The sequence below is a fragment of the Chelonoidis abingdonii genome, chromosome 10, assembly GCF_003597395.2.
Source record: "Chelonoidis abingdonii isolate Lonesome George chromosome 10, CheloAbing_2.0, whole genome shotgun sequence".
Lineage (NCBI taxonomy): Eukaryota > Metazoa > Chordata > Testudines > Testudinidae > Chelonoidis > Chelonoidis abingdonii.
In genome coordinates, this window is record NC_133778.1 from 62,540,376 (window position 1) to 62,564,451 (window position 24,076).

Here is a 24,076-nt window from a genome sequence, read left to right on the forward strand (position 1 = left end):
AGGGGAGCGTCGGGGAGACAGAGAGAGCAGATTTTTGGAGCAAACACTGGTGAGCTCCCTGCCTTGCAAGTTCAAAAGCGGGGGTGGGGTGGAGTGTGATAGGGAGCATCGGGGAGACAGAGAGAGTGGATTTTTGGAGCAGACACTGTGAGCTCCTGTCTTGCAAATTCTGGCCATTTCCCCACCCCTCTCTCCAATCACTCTTAATGTAAAAGGCTTCAGACCAGATAAGCAGCTTCTTCGACGGACTCCCTCCCCCCGCCATGCTGTTTGTCTCCTCAAGCAAACAGCTTGCTGAACATTCCAAAGCCTCGGCTCGGCTCGCTCGCTGGAGCAAAGAGCAGCTGTGTTTGGTAGCTCTGGGGAGTACCTTCTGGTTTGTTGTAGACAGGAATTCTGGGATACCTCGTAATACCCTGGAGGCCAATAACAGCGCTGGTGAGTGTCCACACCTGATGAGCAGTGCTGCATCACCAGCGCTGGATTCGCTACACCCGTAACAGACCAAGAGTACAGCCAGCGCTGCAGCCAGGGAGTTGCAGCGCTGGCTGAGCTTAGTAAGTGTGGACACCGAGTAAGTTGCAGCGCTGTAACCCCCTCACCAGCGCTGCAACTTGAAAGTGTAGCCAAGCCCTGAGTAACACCCACTAGACAAGATGCTTTCAATCTAAATAGCTGGGGGGCAGATGGCCTGTTCAGGGTAATGAGCCATTAGAAAGAACAATAGACCTTAGGAGAAGCTTATCTCCCACCTGGTGAGCCTGTGTGAGCCTTACTTTACAGGCTATGTCTCTAGAAGGACATGTGACCAGATCACATGTCTCTGGATTCCATCTTGAGATGTCAGTATTTTTCCACAAACCAGTCTGGAAACCAAGCTTTGAAACAAAGGGTTCCCACCATATGCTAAAGCTATATAAGGCAGAGACTGACTGACATCATCTGTGGTTCTTCACTCCCCACACAAGAAGACTTCTGGAAACACCTGAGTAACAAAGACTGAACTGGGGGAAGTGCTGGACCCAGGCTAAAGGGATTTCTAGCCTGTGTATGAAAGACCTGGGGATTCCGACCTACAAAGCAAGTGCAGCTTGTGCCTTAAGAATCTACAAGTGTATTTGTATCATCAATTAGGGTGAGAGATTGGATATGAATAGCAGATTATCTAATATATTAAGCTTAGTTTGCGTTTTGTTTATTTGCTAGGTAATCTGCTTTGATCTGTTTGCTATCCCTTATAAACACTTCAAATCTTTCTTTTGTAGTTAATACAGTCAAACCTCGCAATAACGCACCCCGCTATAATGCGAAATCGCATATAACGCAATCATAGGTTGCCTCCCCTTTAAGGCATAACACAGTACTGTATCGGTGGTCCCAAACACCATGGCAGGGGAGAGAAGCTGCAGCCCCGCGCCTGCCGGGACAGAGAACTCCGAGGCTGCGGGCGCTGGTGCTCTCTGTCCCCAGCAGGCGCAGGGCCGCAGCTTCTCTCCGGCTTCTCCATGGCTGTGGGCGCCGGTGCTCTCTGTCCCTGGCAGGCGCGGGGCCACGGCTTCTCTCCGGCTTCAAGAGGAGTCGCGGCTCCCCGCCTGCCGGGGATAGAGATCTCCGGGGCTGCGGGCGCCGGTGCGCTCTGTCCCCGGCAGGTGCGGGGCTGCGTCTTCGCTCCGGCTTCGAGAGGAGCCGCAGCCCTCCACCTGCCGGGGACAGAGAGCACTGGTGCCCGCAGCCCCGGTTCTCTGTCCCCGGCAGGCAGGGGCCGTGGCTCCTCTCCCCTGCTGGGCACTAAGCACAAAGGGCATTAGGCACACATCAATGCACGGCGTTGGGGACCACTGACAAACTGACTGGTTTGAAACTGCTATACCGCGACCCCGCATTTAGCACAATGGAAGTTTTTGGACCCTAAACATCGCGTTATAGTGGGGTTTCACTGTACATTTATTTTATGTTTTAATCTAAGCCAGTGCATTTGGAGTGAAGTGCCTGGAAAGCTTAGCTCAAGGCACTGGGGCTGTTGCATATTCCTCTCCTCATTGGCTGGGGAGAGTGAACTCTATGAGCTTACACTGTACAGTTTGCTGTGCAGCACAAGATGGTATAATTTTGGGTTTATACTCCGGGGGGGTACATGCTTGGGGAGCTGGGAGTTGCCTTGGCTGTAGCCTTTCTATGCAGGGTTTGGTCAGAGAGCCTGCATGTAACTGCAGCTGGATGTGTCCCTACTTGCGTGAATGTTGTGTGGAAGTGTAGGACCAGGAGCAAGTCTGCAGCTTGCCACCACAGCACAATGAGAGAGGGAGCCCAGGATGGTGAGTCAGAGGGGTCAGTGGTACCCCAGTTCCAGGTGGCACTCTGGGGTGAACCTGTCACAGTAGGCATGATCTCCATCTGTTGGAAGTATATAGGATAGCTAAGAGCTGTAACTGCTGACTGAATGCCTATTCAGTCCCCTTTGCTGCTGCTAAAACTTTAGATTGAGTAGGAGTATTCCAGGAGCAATGCAAGGGACTTTGTGTAGGACAACTGAGGGAGGGGGAGTGAGGAGCTGGCCAGCCTGTAATTCAGAGTTTGGGGTCCGTGACCTCATGAGGACAAACAAAAAGTTGAAGGGGGTTGATTATTCAGCAACAGCAAGGGAGCAGTGGTGGGAGTTGTGGCAAAGGAGCTATTGTGCGTGTGTGGGAGGGCAGTGTTTCAGGCTGGACACATGTATTTGTTATGAGGAGGGGAAGATATCCTTATTTGTTAGCTGTTTATTTGGGAGATCAGAAGTTACTTGGTGGGAGATGTGATTTTTTTGGGGGAAGGGGTGAGAAGGAATGGGTAGGGTGGATGGAGTATCTAATTTTGAGCCCCAACACTTAGCTTGGGTACTGGCTGCTCCTTTCAGAATTATCATAGTCCTTTTACTAATTATTCCTTTAAGTAAATAAACAAATTAGAAGTCATAGTAGAATTCATATATAGATAGAGTTTATATACACAATTGCTTTGTTTCCTGGCTAAGAATATATTAATGCATCCCAGCTATAAGCAAAGATTAAATGGTTTTTCATTCACAGGCACACTTTTTCCCCAGATGCACTTAGGAAGAATGAACTCTCATCTCTTGGATGCATTCTTTTGAAACAGAATCTTTAGAAACCCTTACAAATATTAGTCCTGCATATGGAATTCCCACTGAAGCCAGTGGGGATACCTGCAAGTCTTTTCTGTGTAGATTGGACCTATTACTGTTTTCCTTACCTAGTACAATCACCCAGGTACACTAACTTTCTTTGAAATTAGAGAGTCTCAATGCTAATGGCAAGAGGGGTGAAAACATTATCTAAGTAGCTCTGTTTGCTGGCAGATTCCTTGCATTGAAGTGCTTGCTGTCTCACGTAGATGTCTGGTTTACTGTATTTTGTAGAAACATCCAGAGATCCCAACTGAGATTGGGACCAGATTGTGATAGACACTGTACAAATGCATAGTGAGAGAAAAGTACACAGCAGTTAAACACCCAAGGCTGGTCCAGGTCAGCTGACTTGTGCTTGTTTGCAGCCTGTAGATTGTAGATTAGATGTTTGGGCTTGGGCTGGAGCCTGAGCTCTGGGACCCCAGATCCCGGGCTCCAAGCCAGCCCTGAATATCTACATTACAATTGTATAGCCCGATGAGCCCAAGTCAGTTATCCTGGACCAGTTGTGGCCATGCTGCCGGTCTTTTATTTCAGTTTAGACATACCCAGAGAAGCTAAATGACTTGTCTGAGGTTACACATCAAGCCAGTGGCAGAGAAGAGAAGAGAAATTAGTCTCCCAACCCACTGCTCTATGCAGTAGACCACATTGTCTCAGGTATTTTAAGTGTGCTAAATGATGGTTGGAACACAACAAAGTTGTTGTAAGTAGGTGCTCCAACACTGCTGCAAGTATAGACAGGATCTTAAACTAAATAAGCGCTACAGAAAATGAGAACTTCCTGTTTTTCATCCCCAATAAAGAAGGGAGCATGAGAGGTTAACATTGAGACACTCTCTAATTACAAAAAAAATTTAGTGTACCTGACTGATCTTGCTAAGTAAGGAAACTCAGTAGCAGGTCCAGTCTACGCAGAGAAAGTGTGCAAGTATTCCCATTGACTTAAGTGGGAATTCCACATGTAGAACTAGGTCTGCTATTTGTAAGGGTTTCTAAAGATTCTTCCTCAACAGAATGAACTCAAGAGATCTGGATCAACTGCATCTATGGGGTAAGTGTGTCTATGGATAAGAACCCATTTGATTTTTCCTTATAGCTTAGATGCATTGATATATTCTTGGCCAGGAAGCAAAGCATATGTATACACAAACTCTGTCTCTGTGAATCACATTAGGATGTCTAATTTTGGTTTGTTTATTTAGTCAAACTAGGATTCACTTTTAATCACAGAAATCAGTTTGATTTTAAAGAAATTCAACAAAGTGGTTTCCTCCAAAGCCCTGTTCTCTAGACAGTGAGCTGTCATCAAGCTTGGAAGACTTGTAGGGTCTTCCAGCCCCGTACAAAAATTTTTAAATATTGCAGCTTCCTAAAGGTATATCTTCATTGTGCATTTTATGAAGAACTGATTCTTGCCTCTTTGCTCTGGGGTTTTGTCAGCACTCTGGCCAGTCACTAGTCAGAATGCTTGGGACAGGGAACAGTTCGTAGCTCTATCAGTGTCCCAGAAAGTTTGATGGAAGTGAGAAGGATGAGTTGAACAAGCTGAGCAAGGGCTTAATTTCAGTTTTCACAAAAGGGAGCTTTGAAAAAGGAGGTATAGCTTCAGACTTTCCCTTTCTGCACCCTATGAGACCAACAGGATACAGGGGTGGGAGGAGGCCAACCTGCTCAGTGAGGGCCTAAGCTCTAATGAAGTCAGCAGCTGATGGTCTGGGGTAGAGAGTGGCTTGGGAGCACCTCTTCTTCCTCTTATTCAGTGATTCCATAGTACAGAGTGTCTGAGAGGAGGAGGTAATAACAGTATAGTTGGAATGCATTATAAACCTGCATCTTTGTGTCCACGCCTGCACTTGAGCATCAACACTGCACTGTAATCCTAGGCTTGCAGTTGCTAGACCTGAATCTCACAACCATGCTGGCGCACCCATTCGGCATTATTCTGACCACCTGACTCAGGTCTGCAGCTTGAGCTGTGTTCACACTGCAACATAACAGGCCTTGGCCCTATGTCACAGTTGGACTCAGGCTCTCATCACCCCACCACCACCGCTAGAAGTGTCCTGGGTCCTGAGTGCTTGCTGATTCAAGTCTGACCTGTGTGTGGATGGACGTTAGGCTTGGGTGCAAATATGAATCAGAGCCTAGGTTTACTGTGCAGTGTAGAAATGCCCTGGGGGGCCAAAACAACTCTGGGTGGAAGGAAAAGCAGCAAATGGCTTTATTTTAGGATAGGGATTGTATTTGGTTCTTCTGTCTACTATTCTGTTTTGCCACTGACTGGATTGGTAGGAGAAAACTCAAATGGTAACTTCCTCCTAACACAATTATTATATATCTTTCCTTTGGAAAAAGTGTATTTGATTTCCCTGTTCTCTTCCCTCCTCTCCCCTCCTCTCCAGTCTAAAATTAAATTGCAAATCTGAATGTATTGTGTGATCTGAAAATGTCAGTGGTTAATTGCTATCTAATAAGATGTACAAAGCACCTCACTACATGATTAATAATAGCTATCATGAAAACTGTCAGTCTGTGATTTACCATCATTAGTTAACATTGCTTTTCCTATTGTCATGCATAAGAGACATGCTACTATTTTGTTCCCCCATTGACAGGTTGGCAGAACACTTTGTTTTAATTTTATTGTCTGTAGGAGGAGGAGACCTATAGGTGTAGGTGGGTGTAGGCCCCAGGGCTGGGGAGAGGGGAAAGAAGCCTCTCTCCCCAACGGGGGTGGGATGGGGAGAAAGAGGCCTCTTTGCCTGCTGCAGCCCTGAATGCCCTAAGCTCCTCCATCACTGCCCGCCACCTACCCCCTATTTCCCCTCCCCACCCTACACATCCTCCAGGCCCACCCAGCGATGAGCTGCCAAAATCTTTGGAACCGATTCCCTACCGGGTCTTAGGCGGCACGGCTCCGGCAGCTGAAGGACCTGCCACCGAAGTCCCAGTAGGGAACTGCCCAGTGAGTATACCCCCCACCCATGTCCTGCCCCCAACTGCCCCCCTCAGAAACAGCAACTCATAACCCCTCCCACTCCTTGTCCCCTGACCATTCCTTCCCGAGACCCCCAACCCTAACTGCCTCCCAGGACCCCACCCTCTGCCCAACTTGCCCTGCTCCCTGTCCCCTGACTGCCCCAACTCCATCCACCACCACCCTGACAGACCCTTGGAACTCCCACGCGGCGCCTACCCAACCCCCCCCTTCCCCATCCCCTGACCGTCCCCCCAGAACCTCTGCCCAATCCAACCCCCACCACTGGCCCCAGCCTCTTACCCCTGCCGTGGCCAGGCCTGGGGTCAGGTTGGGGCTGGGCCGGGGCCGGACAGCGGGTGGAACCAGGCCAGGCCGCACGGCGCCTGGAGTCGTCCTTGTGCCCCGCCCCAGCTCACCTGCAGGAAGCTCTGCTTCCCGCGAATCAGCTGATTGGTGGGAAGAAGGGGAGGGGGAAAAGAAACTGGGGGGAGTGTCAGGGGAGGAGGCAGAGCTAGGTGAGCTGGGGCCAGAAGCAGGGCAGGGAGCTGCCAGAGATTTTGTTAAATTTAAAAACCTTTTTAGAACCGGGACAACCGGTTCTAAAAGGGCTTCTAAATTTAACAACTGGTTCCTTAGAGCTGGTGGGAACCGGATCCAGCTCACCACTGGGCCCAACTGTGGCTATGCCCCTGTGTGTTGTGTGCACATATTAAGAGGGAACACAAATGTACGTTTTACTTTTTTGTGTAGTTTCCTGGCATTTATTTGAAGAGTTGTATGTTGCTGGAAATCAGTCTTGTGTTTTCAAAAAGAAATCCTCTTGTTTAGTGTCAACTACACCATTTAATTCAAAGCGCTTCTCAAGTGTCACTATGAAAACTAGAAAACTTTTCTTTGTCATTGCATTCACTTCGTCCCCCAGAAGTAGTATTCAATACATCTTTCCTTGTAGCTGTGAGATAGCTATAGTTTTCTGTTTTAATTTTTCTTAGCATGGACTGGCTTGGTCAATATACAGTGTTTTTAAACCACATTACTGAACTTTCATTTAAGACAAGCATATGCAATTAATATTAGCTAGACATTAATGTATATGCTTTTACTTACTAAATGGAACTGTAGGACGTGGCTATACCATGAAGTACTTAATTTAATAATTAATGGAGATATCTATCTTCTAGAACTGGAAGGGACCGTGAAAGGTCATTGAGTCCAGCCCCCTGCCTTCACTAGCAGGACCAAGAACTGATTTTGCCCCAGATCCCTAAGTGGCCCCATCAAGGATTGAACTCACAACTCTGGGTTTAGCAGGCCAATGCTCAAACCACTGAGCTATCCCTCCCCCCCCATGTAAACATATTGTGTGTAATTGTAACCCTAGTTGGTTAACCCTAAAAATTACCCTAGTTGGTGAACTACCTAGTCTCAGAAGCCACGGATTGAATGGGTGTAGGGAATGAACTATTAACTCTTGCTATTAAAGCTTATCTTGAGTAAGATTTAAAGATGTGTTGTTAGCTAACATATTCTGAAGCCTAGTGTAGACTTTGTCATATGCTAAGCCTAGGCTTCAGCTTGACCAGTTTAGCACGTTAGTGTACGCTGCCTTGTCTACACTAGGCTTTTAGAATATTAGATAATGATCATATTTTAACTAACACATGAGGCTGTGGAGGCCATGTCTCCAGACCGAGGTTGAGGAACTTTGGAGAGTCAATGTAGGATCTTACATAATCACTGTCTGCGCTGTATCTCTTCTGTGAGTAAGTGGCATGTCTCTAGTGCTGCCAAGTTGGAACATCCGATGTGTGCTAAATTCACTTTTAAAATACCTAATGTAAATCAAGAGCAAACAATGCCTAATTTAAATCATTTGGGACTATATTTTTGGTAGAGTAGCCCAGATTATTTAAGCAAAGAAGTCATCTCACTTAGTTATATTTTTATGACTGCATACTATGATTACCGATACACAAATGTAATGGCTGTTTGCGCACTTCTATATAAAAATATATTCAGTTCACATACTTTAAATAACCCTGGGTAAGATATTAGTACTAAAGTGTTGACTTGTAAGTAGGAGGCAAATTATATGTTGTAGTGTTATATAAAACTGACTCACATGAGTGGGTGAGAATCCCAAGAATATCAGGGCACTCACACTAGTGAAGGCAACATATGAGCTTCAGAGTAACATACCTCTGAAAAGTATGTTTCCAACAGATTGCATAAGGCTTGTGTTTATTGAAGAAAACTGCATTATTTTTTTCATAACCTTGGTGAAAAATCACTTTACTACTAGAACTTGTTAAAGTGCTTTTGCTTCCCCTGCCTTTCTTTCAGAAATATACATACCAGTACAGGGCTTCTGTTCTCCCAAAGTTGCTGTAGTTCTTGATTTAAGAAAAAAAAATCAGTAAATAACTTACTAAAATTAATCAGAAGCTTAATTTGGTTGTATAAATAGCTACATTAGTTTAAAACTTGATAATGGCTATAAACATTTATTTATGAAGGGGACCGAAGCTAACTGTCCAGGTTTAAAAAGAAACTTCCTTTATAAGTATGTTACTCTGAAGTTGTTTATTATGGGGATTCTCGCAATATCCCCTGATGCATGAGGAACTAGCCACTGTCAGATAGAATGCTGGGCTAGATGGACCACACGTCTACACCATATGATTATTCGTATGCTTATAATATGATAACGTGTACAGTTAACTAGATACAGGTTGTATTGTATTGTCTGATTTTGATTGTAAATCTGAAGAGACAGCCATTGTGTGGTTCCAAACACAGAAACTGCTCTATTTAAGGGGAAAAAAAGGAAAAGACTCAGGTGTATTTAAGGCATAATGTTAACAGGCCAGAGTGCTTTAAATCAAGATAACTACTGTTAACAGTATTTCTGTAGGTATGTTGCTCTTAAAACTTCTCTTGTGAAATTCCTGTAATTACCTACTAACCTCTGCAGATGATATGTGGTATCTTTGCCACCCAATCTGTTTTCATAGTGTTCACATTTATGAGACTACATTTGATGTATATTGTTGTAGGGTACAGTCCAGTGTTGCAATGTGTTTACTGGGTCTCTAGTTAACTCTCACATGCCCAGGAGTTTCAAAATATCATTGCCTTTTTGGCGTCTGCTATAGTAAGGCATTCTAGTTCTTTAACATAAAATGTTGGCTTTGCCCTCTTGAGTACCAGCAGTTGCTTTCCTGATTAGCAACACTTCAGAAAGAACTCCCTCTACCTTTTCGTACTCAGGCCTTTTCTGCCGCTGGAGTTGCAGAGCTAGGTTGTAGATTCCTTCCCTTTTCCTCCCACCTGCTTGGTTAATTCCAAGCCCAATCCAGTTCTCAGAGGATTCAGTGTTTGGACAGCCTGCCAGCACTTCCTGCTCTGTGCAGGTCACTCCTCACAGGGAACTGCCTAAATCCTGGAATGCCTCACACCTTCTTGGCTCTTCAGATTGAGCTACATGCTTGCCTTTTATCCTATAGCCTTGTCACATGACTGTCAACTGACTTTCCCTCTTCCCATTTCCTATCAGGGCTTGCTTCAGCTTGGTCACATGATACTTCCAGGGGAATTCAGCACCCAAAATGCTTGGTCTTACAGGCTCAGAGTCTTGGAACAGGACTGGCTAACGCTGGACTACAACTGTTTCTAAAGGGATAGACTGCTCTGTTACATATACAAAGAAAATATGAGCACAAAATTCTCATTTCCTTCCTCACTGAGCCCAATTATTATGCAATAGGGCTGTAGGACAGGAGTGGGCAAACTTTGCCCTGAGGGCCACATCTGGGTATGGAAATTGTATGGCGGGCCATGAACATTCACAAAATTGGGGGTTGGGGTGCAGGAGGGGGGTAAGGGCTCCAGCTGGAGGTGAGGGCTCTTGGGTGGCCAGAAATGAGGAGTTCGGGGTGCAAGAGGGGGCTCTGGGTTGGGGCAGAGGGTTGGGGGGCAAGGGCGAGGGCTCTGGGGTGGGGCTGGGGATGAGAGGTTGAAAGTGCTCCAGGCTGGGACCGAGGGGTTTGGAGGGTGGGAGGAGCATCAGGGCAGGAGGTTGGGGTGTGGGAGGGAGGCAGGGGTGCAGGCTCTGGGCGGTACTCCCCTCAAGCAGCTCCACGAAGCAGTGGCATGTCCCACCCAACAGCTCCTATGTGGAAGCATGGCCAGGCAGTTTTGTGCACTGCACCGTCCGCAGATGCAACCTCTATAGCTCCCATTGGTTGCGGTTCCCAGCTAATGGGAGCTGCGATGGCAGTGCTTGGGGCAGGGGGCAGCATGCAGACCCTCCTGGCTACCCCTCTGCATAAGAGCCGGAGGAGGGACATGCTGCTGCTTTTGGGAGCTGCACACAGCCACAGCATGCGCGGAGCAGGGCAAGCCCACAACCACACTCCCCAGCAGGAGCTCAAGGGCCAGATTAAAATATCTGATGAGCTGGATTCAGTCCATGGGCTGTAGTTTGCCCACCCCTTCTGTAGGAGCTTACTGTTAACCTACCGGATCACTACAGCATGCTTGTACGTCAGGGGTAATTCTTAAATATGGATATCTTAATTTTAATAAATGTATGTACTCTGATTTCCACTGCAAATGAAACTTTTCATTTTAGGGCTTTACTATTTTAATGTGAACATTTCTCTCTTTTCTGTGTGTCTTCCTGCCTTCCCATTTCCCCTGTTCTTTCTTCTCAAAGGAACTCCCAGAGCTCTAAACTTTAAAAATAGTGTCATGTACTCTGTCCGTGGAAAGTTGGGCCATCTCTCTTTTGAAATGTAGTCTCCCTGCACAGGCCAGCACAGCCAAAAATGTGCAACTTTGCTTAGTGTTTCAACAGTTAGTACACATGACTTACTCCACTCAAGCAGGCCTTGCTTGTGTGACAGCAACCACTCTCTGAAATGACACTCAAGCAGCACAAAATGATTGGATTAGCAAGTAGAGAATTACTGGATCCCTGCTACATTATATCAGCAGTCCTCAAGCTACAACTGTATCCCCTGACAGGCCAGCTAGCTTGAGCTTTCAACACCACTTAACTTATGCTAGAGATTTTTGTGTGTGGATGAAAGTTGGGTTGGGGCAGAACTTGAGTTCTAGTTCCTGTGCACAATGCAGTGAAGACAAGTCCTCAGTCACTTCTGCAGATAAACTGATGAAAGGTATATTTTGTAAATTGTGTGGAATTCTTCTACTTGGATAGGGGAAAATTCATGATTCCATGCTCAATGTAAAGTCCTCTGTTTTAGTCCTTTGTAGGTTGATGAACCATTCACAGGACCATCCTTATTTTAGAGGGTGTCTGTCTTCTCCTAAGAAACCATATAATCAGAAATATTTAAGCACTTGTAATCTGCTAGTGCATCCTACAGACCGTGGAAGTAGACAAAGTTCCTCCCTTAGGATCTTGGAATCTAAGAATGATGCTATGAAAAGGGACACCAGATGACTATGCTGGGAGAGAGTAATCTCTCTCTAGTTGGCAAGAAAACATGACATTTTCAATACTCTCGCGACATCTTTAGTATTGCAAGATAATCTTGGTTTATCTGGTTTCATGGCCCAGTAAGTGCACTGGTCCATGTGGTTTAGCATGACCCCTTAAACCAGTGGTCCCCAACCTTTTCGTCTGGCGGGCATCAGACAAAGGACCGTGGCGGCGGTCAAGCACCTGCCAAAATGCCGCCGAATTTCAGCGGAATTTTGGCGATGGAACCTCTTGATGACGTCGCTTGTCGGCAAGCAGCATCATCGAGAGGCATCACTGCTAAAATGCTGCCAAATTTCGGCGGCATTTCGGCAGATGCTTGACTGCCGGCCAGTACGCTGGCGCATTTGGCACCGCGTTGGGGACCCCTGCCTTAAACGGTATTGTTAGATGTATTTAGAGCAAAGTTTCAAAAGCACAGTGATGGAGCTTAGTGAAACCTTAAGGGAAGGAAACATTTAAATGAGTTTGTGAGGAGAAAGATTAGCCTTAGTTATGGAACCTATGTATGCGCTTGAGACATCAATGTCCTGGTGCACCTCACTCTTTTCCCCACATACATGTACACTTGCCATGCTACCTGATCAGGCAAATCTTTCTTTTTAACTTTTGGTGTCTGTATTTTAATGGTGGACTTCAGACTTTGCTTTATTATTCTAAAGTAAACACATTAAACAAAAATAACACTGTTGTCCCTCACATCACTCTGCATGCCTTCTTTTATGAACTGAATTCCTGAGTGACATCACTGTGTATGGAGCCGTTGTTTATCCTACCATTACAATGGTACACCAGCATGTGCAGTAAGTAGGTTGGAGTGAGATTCTAATGCTTGTTGTTGGAATAACAGCCAACTTCTCAGACACGTGCACAGAGATTCCAGCACTAGTCACTGAATCTCTATGAAAGCGGATACAGCCTTTAAAATAATAATTAAAAAATCTTCTTTTTTTTCTTAAAAGACACGGAAGTTGTCTATCATTGACCATAAAGTTCTCAAAACGGTTGGACTGGATTACTAAAGAAGACGTGTCCAAGACATCTAATACTGTTCTTCCTGCTTTCCTGAAACTTTTTTGGCCATGTGGACTGATCCTATAACAGGATATGAAACTGAGTGTCTCATAGCTTGTATTTGCATTTTTGGATATAGTTATTACTAAGGTGTCATATGAACAGATGGAATATGAATGATGAAGCCTGAATTGAGTAACTACCAGTGGAGAGGAAATGACTAATTGAACTTCAAAGAACAAGAAGTCTGTCTTCTTGCAGTCAAAATATGTGAACTAGAAATACAGATTTGTATCTTCACTTGTATCTGAAGTTCTGTTTCTCCTACTTAGACAGCATGAAATTTTTATTCTAGTGTTGGCAGCTAGCCTGAATACATTAATATAGGAGATACTGAAGTGAAAGCTTTTAGCTTAAAAGAGATTTCCCTTTGAAAAGAGTGTGTAATACTAAATAGAGGTCTTTAAGTCATAAAGCTATGATTTGTGTGTCTCATGAATTCTATATATTCAGGCTACAATGACAGGTGAGTGGCTATATTTTTCAGTATCATTCCAAGTGATCATAAATTGGAGGAGTTGCAGTACAAAACATTCAGTACTTTCTTTCACAGCAATGGAATACATGACTTCCACGGCATGGCTTCACTTTCCTTGTCCCAGACTCTACTGGACAAAATCAGTTCTCAGACCTAGAGATCTTAATCTGTTGGTGCTATATTAGCTGTGCACAAATTGAAAATTCTGATTGTGGAACAATGAACAGTGTATTGGGGTTGAATCCTTTAAATTAGTGGTTCTCAACCAGGGGTCCGGAGCCCCCTGGGGGGCTGCGAGCAGGCTTCAGGGGGTCCGCCAAGCAGGACCAGCATTAGACTCGCTGGGGCCCAGAGCGGAAAGCCAAAGCCCCACTGCATGGGTCTGAAGCTCTGAGACTTGTCATCCGGGGTTGAATCAAAGCTTGAGCAATGTAGCTTCATGGGGCCCCTCTGTGGTGTGGGACCCCAGGCATTTTCCCTGTTTGCTACCCCCTAATGCCAGCCCTGGCTTTTATATGCAGAAAAAACAGTTGTGGCACGCATGGGCCATGGAGTTTTTATAGCATGTTGAGGGGGATCTCAGAAAGAAAAAAGGTGAGAATCCCTACTTTAAATTATTTTTAGCTGTAATCTAATCAAAATATATTCTATTCCCAATCTTTTATTAGTTCAATGCTAGAAAATTAGATTTCTCGTAATACATGGTTATCTATTTTCACCTCTCTTTCAGGATCTCATCTGAAGTGTCATATCAAAACTTCAATTTATGCTTGAGTCTGAATCAGCAGTTTTCAGACTACACTAGAATCTCAGAGTTACAAACACCCTCAGGAATGGAGGTTGTTCAAAACTCTGAAATGTTCATAACTCTGAACAAAATGTTTTGGTTGTTCTTTCAAAAAGTTTACATCTGAACATTGACTTAATAAGAGCTTTGAAACTTTACTATGCAGAAGAAAAATGGCGCTTTTAACCATCATAATTTAAATGAAGCAAGCACAGAAACAGTTTCCTTACCTTGTCAAATCTTTTTTTAAACTTTCCCTTTATTTTTTTTAGTAGTTTACATTTAACATATTACTGTACTGTATTTGCTTTTTAAAAAAAATTGTCTCTCCTGCTGCCTGATTTCATACTTCTGGTTCCAAATCAGGTGTGTGGTTGACTAGTCAGTTCATAACTCTGGTGTTCATAACTCTGAGGTTCTGCTGTAGTTTTCAAAATCAGCAACCTACTGGTGACATGTAGATTTGTACCTCTTCATATTCAAGCAGTGATGCATCCTGTTAATTGTAGCCTAATACAGCACTCAGGGATTTAGAGACTTTTCTGAGCCATAAACCAGGGTTTAGAGAAGGACAGCAAGCACTCACTAGGTTTGTGATTTTTTTGGCAAGTGTCTTTGGTCAAATATGCAGATAACTCCACAAGTGGATTGTTAGCACAAACACGGAGGACAAAACCAAATTACATGTGACATAGGGATTTGAACAATGGGAACTGCAGACAAAGAGAGAGCGAGCTTTAACAAAATGGGAAGATGTCACTGTAAAATCAAACATTTGCAGCAGGATTCTGTGTGAGGTCTGTATGATAGGTTATACAAACCCCACATTGGAGAAGATGGAATTAAGGAACATGTGCTCCAGAAACCTGTGGTCCTTACCAGTGTCTCATACTGTGCTATTAAATATGCTATGTAGAGGTCTTGTATTATTAACACTGCATTACTAAAATTTAATTACCCTCACATTTATAATATAGTATCTACTGTACTGTGGAGTATTGTAAGATTACTTGCCTGCACTTGTCAGCATAAATGAGTGTCTGGGTTATAAAGTTTTGATATCGTTTACAATGAAATATGCTATATAGGTGCAATATATTGTTCACTGAGATTTAAAATGGCACGTTGTTTCAGAATGCACGTTTGTTCTGTAACTAATTGCTATTGTTTTGCTCATTTTCTGAATCCATGTAGTCAGTATAAAAAAAAAAATCAGAGTTGCTCGACAGAGACTGCCACAGCATGAGAATTAATTAGAATGTGTGTACTTGTCTTATAAATGGATGATTAATGTACAGAAGCAATTTTGGAAAGAAGTCATTAAAATGAAGATTTCCTTTATAAATCCTATGGTCAAACTACATAAATTTCAGTCCAGGCAATTAACAATCAATGACATGGACAACATTAATCACTAATTTTTAAGTGAGTGAAAACTGAACTGATTGTAACATTAAGATAGAATTGTGTATTAGTTGACCAGCAAATAAACATGCTTTCTAAGTGCATATTAAATACACTATTGGCCAGGCACTGAACTTCTGTTAGAAGATTCTCTTCTATCCTCAATTTTTGTTACTCTATATTTAATGTATAAAATGAAAAATCTTTAAGGCCCGTAGACATGTCCAGTAATTAAAATCCAATTTTTTCAAAAGCTATGACTGGTAAATTGTTTGCTCAACATGAAAAATCTTTAAACACTGCTTAGACAATACATGTATGAGTAAATCTGTTTCTGTTGATGGTTCTAAGAAAAGTAATAGAGCTGAATTCTACATTGGCAGGGTGCATCTTATTGACCATTATGGAAACCTTTAAGTCAGTGGGATTGCCAGGATCTTTAATCATTTAAAGGCAGAAAAGTGACTGTTTCATGTGCAGAAAGAATGTGCTTCTATGGAGGAAAGATGCCAGTGCCCCCAAGGAATACCTTTCTTATTTTTACCTGACACTGAAGACTAGGTTTGCCTTTTAAAATGAGAGTTTCAATACCATAGTATAGAATGTACATATTTCTCACTAGTGCATTCAACATTCATTCTGAGCCTCAAGATTGCTTATGGTATGTGCCCATGAAGATATTAAAAAATCCTCTGAGGGCTTCTCTGAACTGGTAAAGTGCATTAGTGGGGTGTGATTTGGAAGGGCTCTAACTACCCCATAAAGACCCTGCTGGCCTTTAACACAAACTAAGCACCATTTTAAAGCATGCCAACAGAGTTTACGTGGGGCTGTTAGAGAGGTGTGATTTGTAAAGTGCTCTAATGCGCTTTGCCAATATTGTGTAGGCAAGCCTGAATATTTCATCCAAATATGAAACACAAAAATAAAAAAATAGTGTGGATGCTAGGGTTGCCAATCCTCCAACATTGGCCTGGAGTCTCCCGGAATTGGCATTGATCTCCCGGTGGCTATTGAAAAGAAGGTTTTAATAGAATATTTTAAGAAAATGACATTACGTCATGTTGGAAAAAAAATATATCTCCCGAAATAGCTTCAGTCAGAGTTGGCAGCCTTAGTGGATACACATCTTCGTATAGAATCAGTACTCTCTTAATGAATACTCCTGAGTTCCAAATCGAGAGAATGGAGTAATATGGGAGACTTCCTTAGAAAATGTAAACTTTAAAATACTCGATATCAGGTATTAAACACGCATTTACTAGTGTTTAGGCATCAGTTACTGGAAAAGATCATTCATGAGAAATGGAACCTGCAACTGAATTGAAACTTTGGGTTATAATCTATCAACAAGTTTTGTGTATGTGTGCATTATAAGCAGCGTTAACAGCAACACCCATTAATGTTACCCAACAGTTCCCATTATACAGTTGCTTTCAATTACGTACAACTCTGACAACCTTTAACTGTTTGGGCTGAAATTTTCCAGATGGGGTGTCGTCTTCAGGCTGATTGATTTTTGAGAATGAGGGGTACTGGGCGGGGGAGGGGGGGAGGCAGAAGGTTTTCATCCAACATGGTTTTAGCCATTACTGAGAGCAAGGCTAGGGAAAAATATGTTTTCCTCATGGTTAAAAAAAAAAAAAAAATGGCAATTTTTTCTTTGGGAATCTCTAGCACCTCCATGAGTTGGAACAAAGGTTTACATTTTACAGATGAGTAGCCTTTGCATCAGAGATTATATGCCTTTTGCCATTGCCATGAAAATCTGACCAATTTGGCTCAATTATAAACCTTTGAAAAAAATCACAGTTTACACATGCTCAGTACAGACTGGCTAGAGATTGGCAGTTAAATTCCCCAAAGAGTCCGTCCCCATTGGGCATGATAGAGGCTGGGGCTGCAAGATGCTGTACAAAACTTTCCCTGGAATTGCTGCTTTGAGCCAGACTGGAATCACGCACCAGACCTGAGAGCAGGCAGTCTCTCTCTCCTGTGCCCTCAATGTTCAACCAGGCAGCATGGAGAAGGGATATTTTCCAATAACTGCATAGTTAAAATGCAGAGGGAAGAACAGGTGGGGCAAAGGGGGATTAGGGAGTAGCTTGACACTAGGTTCCAGCTCTGCCAATGGCCCATGTGAGTATCATTAGCATGCTACTTGGAATTTCTGCGGGGTGTGGTCCAGTTCACTTTTAAAAACCTAAAATTAAACACCGTGCCTGAAAAATTTGCTAACTACAACCAAATCTAACTGTCAGATAATAAAAGCCCAAAGGTCAGAGGCCCCACCATTGAGGTCCAGGTGCAACTAATTTATCAATCCTAATTAAGGATGTAAATATTGTTTAAAAATATAACCATTTAATCAATTAAAAATGTTGTTTAACCAGTTAACTGATTAAAGAGTGAGGGGCTGGGGCTGCTTGGCCAGCCAGCATGGGGCTGAGGGTTAACAGGGTGAGTTAACGGTAACGCTTACTGAGTAACCGTTTAACTGCTTAATATTTTACATCCTTAATTCTAATAGCTGCTAGGAAGTCAGAGTGTGCTGAGATTTATACCAGGATGCTGCTGCAGAGCCTATTTGGGGGCTTCATCTTCCAGACTGATCTATAGTGAGGAGGTGTTCTGATAAATCTGAAGTTCCACCACCTCCAGTACTTCTGTGGGAGAGAGAGAGTTTTGTCTCTTCTCCTTTGTGTAGAGAGTCTCTTGATTGTTACACATGTACAAGCTGAAAGCCCATACTTGTCACACCGGTGTAATTCATAAAGTGTAAAAAAGTTGAAAATGGCTGAGAACTTAGAAATTGAATGGTAACGGACCACAAATTCCAGTGAAGATTGAACCTGGTGATATTCTAATTAATAAGAACTCTCAGCCATGCTTGTAGCTATTTCTGTTGCTTCACACTGACTCAGCAGACATTCTAGGTTTCAGAGTGATACACAGACCTCAAGAATTGTAACATTCAAAAACCAGTAGGAGAGCACTTCAGTCTCCCTGGACACTCAGTAACAGACTTAAAAGTGGCAATTCTTCAACAAAAAACTTCAAAAACAGACTAAAATGAGAAACTGCAGAACTGGAATTAATTTGCAAACTGGACACCATCAAATTAGGCCTGAATAAAGACTGGGAGTGGCTGGGTCACTACAAAAGGTAATTTTCCCTTTGTTGATACTCTCACCTTCTTGTCAACTGTTGGAAATGGGCCACATCCACCTTGATTGAATTGGCCTTGTTAGCACTACAAAAAGTAATTTTCCCTCTGTTGATACTCATCCCTTCTTGTCAACTGTTCAGAATAGGCCACTTCCACCTTGATTGAATTGGCCTCATTAGCACTGACCCCCCACTTGGTATAAGGCAACTCCCATCTTTTCATATGCTGTAATATATATACTGCTTACTGTATTTTTCACTCTATGCATCTGAGTGAAGTGGGTTTTAGCCCACGAATTCTTATTAGCCCAAATAACTTTGTTAGTCTCTAAGACGCCACAAGGACTCCTCATTGTTTTTGCTGATACAGACTAACACAGCTACCACTCTGAAATAGTCCTAATAGTAGCATATTGCTTAATATTATAAGCAAACAATCAATTTAGTGAAGTAACTAACATCAGACATCTCTGTCAAACATGATGGATAGAGGCAGGTAAGGGCATTGGCCAATGTGTAAATTGAGAGCAATATGAAATAGCTGTAATTTTATCATTCATTATTTTTACTGTATGTCTCAAAATCTGAAATTGCTATGTACTATCACACGCAACCTGGGATTGCAACAACATGCATATATTCTGAACAAATATTGTAGAATATATTATTTCTCACTGCGCTCTTGAAGCTAGTACTGGTCTTACTGCGAATAACACTAGATAGATAAATTCTGAAATGGAAACATTCAAGTTGATATATATTATAACATATATAAAGATAATATTTGTTTGTGGAAGATGAAAGTGGAAGTCAACTTCTGTTTCTACTGTAAAAGTGGCTGGAGGAACCTTCAGAACAAGTAGTTACTCCTGTTCACAGCTATCTGATTTTTCTGACAGCTAGATAAATAATATGTAGCTGAAGGGGTGGAGAACATTGCTTCATCCTCTGTAAAAGACACTAAAATAGAAGATACAAAGCTTCTATTGAACATGTAGATGGATATCACATTTAATGTAATGCTAGACTGTACCTCATTTAGTATCTTGTTCTAAACTCTAGCATAAATATATTTGATAAATGTGTTTTTAGAAGAGTTAACATTCTGGTCGTATTTATTACAGCATTCAATCTCTTTCTGGTGGGTTTCAATCATAGTATAGGTGACAATAAAGGTAGCTTTTGTTCTTAATCTACCAAGCCATTAGTCTGTTTTTTAATTATTAAATCTGTAGATAAATGCAATTTTAATTATTTTATCTGTTGTATTTACTGTTACATTTCCTTTTTTTGCATCTAGGTGTATGATAGCTGATGAGGTAAGTTATTTTCCATCTTCCTATCTAATATCACTTTTATTACTTTTAACCTTGTTAAGAACGTCTCTTTTCGGGGGGAGGGAAAGGGGTACGCTAGGAATGAGAGAGGCATCATTATTATAATGCTCATTAGATTCAATGAAGCTGCCTAAGTAAGGAAGTGAAAGTTGGAGTTGTGACTGCCTGGTTTAAAAGCAAATTTGAACAACTTGTTTTTAAAGATCAATTTTAATTGCTTATTGTGGATGTAGCTTCTCTCCTGAAAAATCCTTAAAATATTAACTTTACTTATGCAGTAGTTTTAAACAATTCTGTCACTGTGTAGATTGTTTATTTGTGGCTTAAAAATAGCAATCTTAGACCAAAGTGACACCTGTTTTAAACAAATAGTTGCAAATATGAATCTATGCAATGTGTATTTAATAAAGTAATACTTCTCGGAGAATGAAACAGTGATTCTTTGACTTCTTAGGGAAATATAAATTTTTTGGATATTACAGCATGGTGCCTTTGACTATGCTGTGTAACCAATCATGTCACTTGCATACTATATCTTCAAAGTACCAGATAGAGTCAAGGAAGAATTTTTTTGTTTCTCAGTATAGCTTGCAAAGTCATTTGTGGAGCTAGGAGCATAACTCATTGACTGTCTTACTCAGGTACACATCATTATGTTTATTATTTTAGTTTCTTCAAATTTCTAAAATATAACTTTAAGTGCCTATCTTGTCTACCTGTAAATTAACTCCCCCCTCCAATAAATAGAGGACTGCTTACCCTAATATTAACAGCTGTGGAGAAGATATGGGGGGAAATTGCATTTTGCAGAATGAAAGATTAACAAATGTGGGCACTGAATCAAGGTGGGGAATAGGGTTGCTGGGGTTCTCCAGCCTAGGGTGAGGGCCCGGGTAATAGCATGGAGTGATCAAGTGATAGAGATGCAAAGGCTTACAGTTAGATTTAATATCCCTTGGGCTCTCCAAGGGTTGGGGGCCCAGTAGCTTCTCTGAGTGATATTTTTAGGCCCCTAGAGCTTACCTGCCTAGAGTGAGTGAGCCCCCCACGCTCTACAATAATCCTGCAACCCCTCTACAACTTCTTTTTGGGTCAGGATTCCTACAACACTGTGAAATTTATCTTTACCAATCAGTGTTTCTCTTCCAGAAGAGGTTTCACATTATATTTGACTTACACTCAAATATACTGAAGGCCCAAAAACTTATTTCTAGGATCCTAAAAAAGAATTGTAGGCCACTAAAACCACCTTCTTCCATTGGATTAAGGGCTATATTTGTAAGGTATACTAGCAAGCAAGAAAACCTCTAGATGACTGGGGCTATTATAAAAGTGATACGGGCCCCCTTCTTCGAAGTTAGAGCTGAGATGATATCATGAGGAATATAGCACTCGATCCTCTCTTCACTCCTTCATCAAACATCATTTGATGGACCCATCCCTCTGTTACTTACCCCACCCTCTCTTAATGGCTCTTGGCCAAAGGAGGTTGTGCTGGGCTCATCAAGTAAGCCCACTTCACTACAGTACTGCAGCTTGTTGTTTTTGAACTGTTTTTATTATGGGAGAAGACAGGACATTTGAGAAAGGGATATTACTTAGTGGTAACTTTATCTTTCTGTTCTTCAATCCTGTATTCCTCCCTTTTTCTTACAGTTTCTTAATTTTGAATATGCTAGTCTGCTTCCTTGACTCTGGGCTATGAGGTTTGGAGGCTGGGTTTATATACCCACTGGGAGTTTGCAGTTTGCTCTTTGCGATCTTGCTTCCAGTAGGGGGAGCTAAAATGCTTGCTTTTATGGACTGTTCCTTTGTGGGATGTCAGAAGAGGCAGCAAATTGAAATAAAGCAAGGGTTAGCAATCTTTCAGAAGTGGTGTGCCAAGTCTTCATTTATTCACTCTAATTTAAGGTTTCGCGTGCCAGTAATACATTTTAACATTTTTAGAAGGTCTCTTTCTATAATTCTATCATATGTAACTAAACTATTGTTGTATGTAAAGTAAATAAAGTTTTTAAAATTTTTAAGATGCTTCATTTAAAACTAAATTAAAATGCAGAGCCCCACAAGACCGGTGGCCAGGAGTTGGGCAGTGTGAGTGCCACTGAAAATCAGCTCGTATGCCGCCTTTGGCATGCATGCCATTGGTTGCCTACCTCTGAATTAAAGACATTTAATTCTCCCTTTTCTGACATTACTCCAGAATTAATAAGAAGTCTTTAGTGAACTCCAGAGGCATTGCCCCAAACTCTTAATACAGAGCTGCTCCAGAAAGATGCAGTTCTCATTAACTCCAGTGCCAAAGTTTGAATTTTGTTTATTTTCACAGAATTACTTGCTGAGCCATAAATCAGTTCATCATCTAGAAAGGATGTATTGTGATCTACAAAATGGGAGGACATTTTCATAGCAAACTAGTCAAAGGAGATTTTTAAATGGTCACTTTAAAATGTTTTGGTAAAGTTCTAGAGTATTGATGGGACAAATTAATCTAAATAAAAGCCCAGACAGTTATATTGTTCATCTAAAATTTATGCAAGAGATGCATATTTCTACTTGTTTGATGCAAAAAATTCTCAAACTTGAAAATGTATTTTATAAACTCTTTAAAATCCATTTCTCTTAAATATAGTTTGACCATAAAACTTTTTTTCTTTTACATTACATCTTATAATTTTTACAGTTTTTTTAATTGACTCTATCTGCATACAAACCGGATACCATTCCATGTAAAACAATCAGATACAATTTGAGTATAATTTAGTAGAAAAAAGATTACTATAAATTGAGGTTAAACATCTGAAAGAATTGTCCAGTGGCTGAATATATTTTCTGTGGGCCTTTTGGAGCTCAAGAAGATGAAGATTTTTTGCCTCCCCTCCCCTACTAAATTCATTATGTGCTTGCTCCAAAGCCTATTGAAGTCAATTGGAGCATTTCTATCAGTTTTAATGGTCACTGGATCAGGCCCCAAGAACTTTTGACCAATTTATTTTGAATGTAATTGAAAACCATGCTTTGCAGCTTCTTTCCAGAACATATTAGCATGCCCCTTCTACTCATTTCTCCCTTTTACTGGTCTTCTCTTCCTCCGTTTTTTTTAACTCATCTACTTTGGGGCGTTATAAAAGATGTGCAGGTTATGCTCACTTTTCAAATGCAGATAATGACTTTACTTTTTTGTGTGTCTTTCTTAGATGGGACTGGGGAAGACAATCCAAGCAATTGCTATTTCTTACTACTATAAAAAGGACTGGCCTCTCTTAATAGTAGTCCCTTCATCTCTGAAGTACCCTTGGATTGATGAGATGGAGAAATGGATTCCAGAACTCTGTCCAGATGATATCACCATCATTCAGAACAAAACTGACACTGGGTGAGTGAAGTTTCATATTCTTCTCCACAAAAGTCTGTCGTGATTTGTTCAGTGAACGCCTGTAAATTACAAGAAATAAAAGCAAATGATGGTCTTGTGCACAAGACTGAGAGTTAGGCAACATGGGTTTTATTTCAGGCTCTACCAAAATTCATGTGTGACCTAAAGAAAGAAACTTAACTTCTTAACTTTTAGTTTCCCCATTAAATACAAGCTCCTTATCTCAGAGGAGTGATTTTTAAAATTTAGGCCAAGATTTTCAGTTTAAGACAGTTTTTAATCTCAAAAGCAACATTGTGATTTACAGTAATGTCTGGATGCACTTATAAAATGTCTTTCTTGGACAAGGAAAATTGCTCTTTCTGATGTCTGAAGAATGCCAGCAAATGACCTGACTACTCAGAGAGACATCTACTGCAGATATGACATCCAGGTTCCACTTGGAATTATTCAAAACATTTGTACCCTTCCCTGCGATGACCAAATAAGTCCAGCATAAAAATATCCTGGAAATATTTGAAAGTGCTGGAAAAAAGTATTATCATTCAATGTTGAGAGACAGTTGGCACTGACAATCAACAGAGATCAGCAAGAATGGTCTCAAAGGCTGTCTTTGGACTCTGAGTTCAACTGTTTCATTTGCAAAGGCATTGAAGCACTCTGTTTCATTGCAATACCTTGATGGTGCTTAGTATCTATCAGAAACCAAGATGTGGAGGATCTGGCCTACTGTCTAGAGCGACGGCAGTCTGGCCTAGTAGTAATCATGGTGG

The 24,076-nt window shown here is 41.9% G+C and overlaps 1 protein-coding gene across 1 annotated transcript in view; it reads left to right on the plus strand.

Annotated features, from left to right (window-relative positions):
- ZRANB3 (zinc finger RANBP2-type containing 3) overlaps positions 1-24,076 on the plus strand; it is a 122,389-nt gene that overhangs the window by 12,550 nt on the left and 85,763 nt on the right. The window contains 2 exon segments of the mRNA XM_075070251.1: positions 19,891-19,909; positions 23,125-23,303. Of these exon segments, the coding sequence (XP_074926352.1) occupies positions 19,891-19,909; positions 23,125-23,303 (198 nt within the window).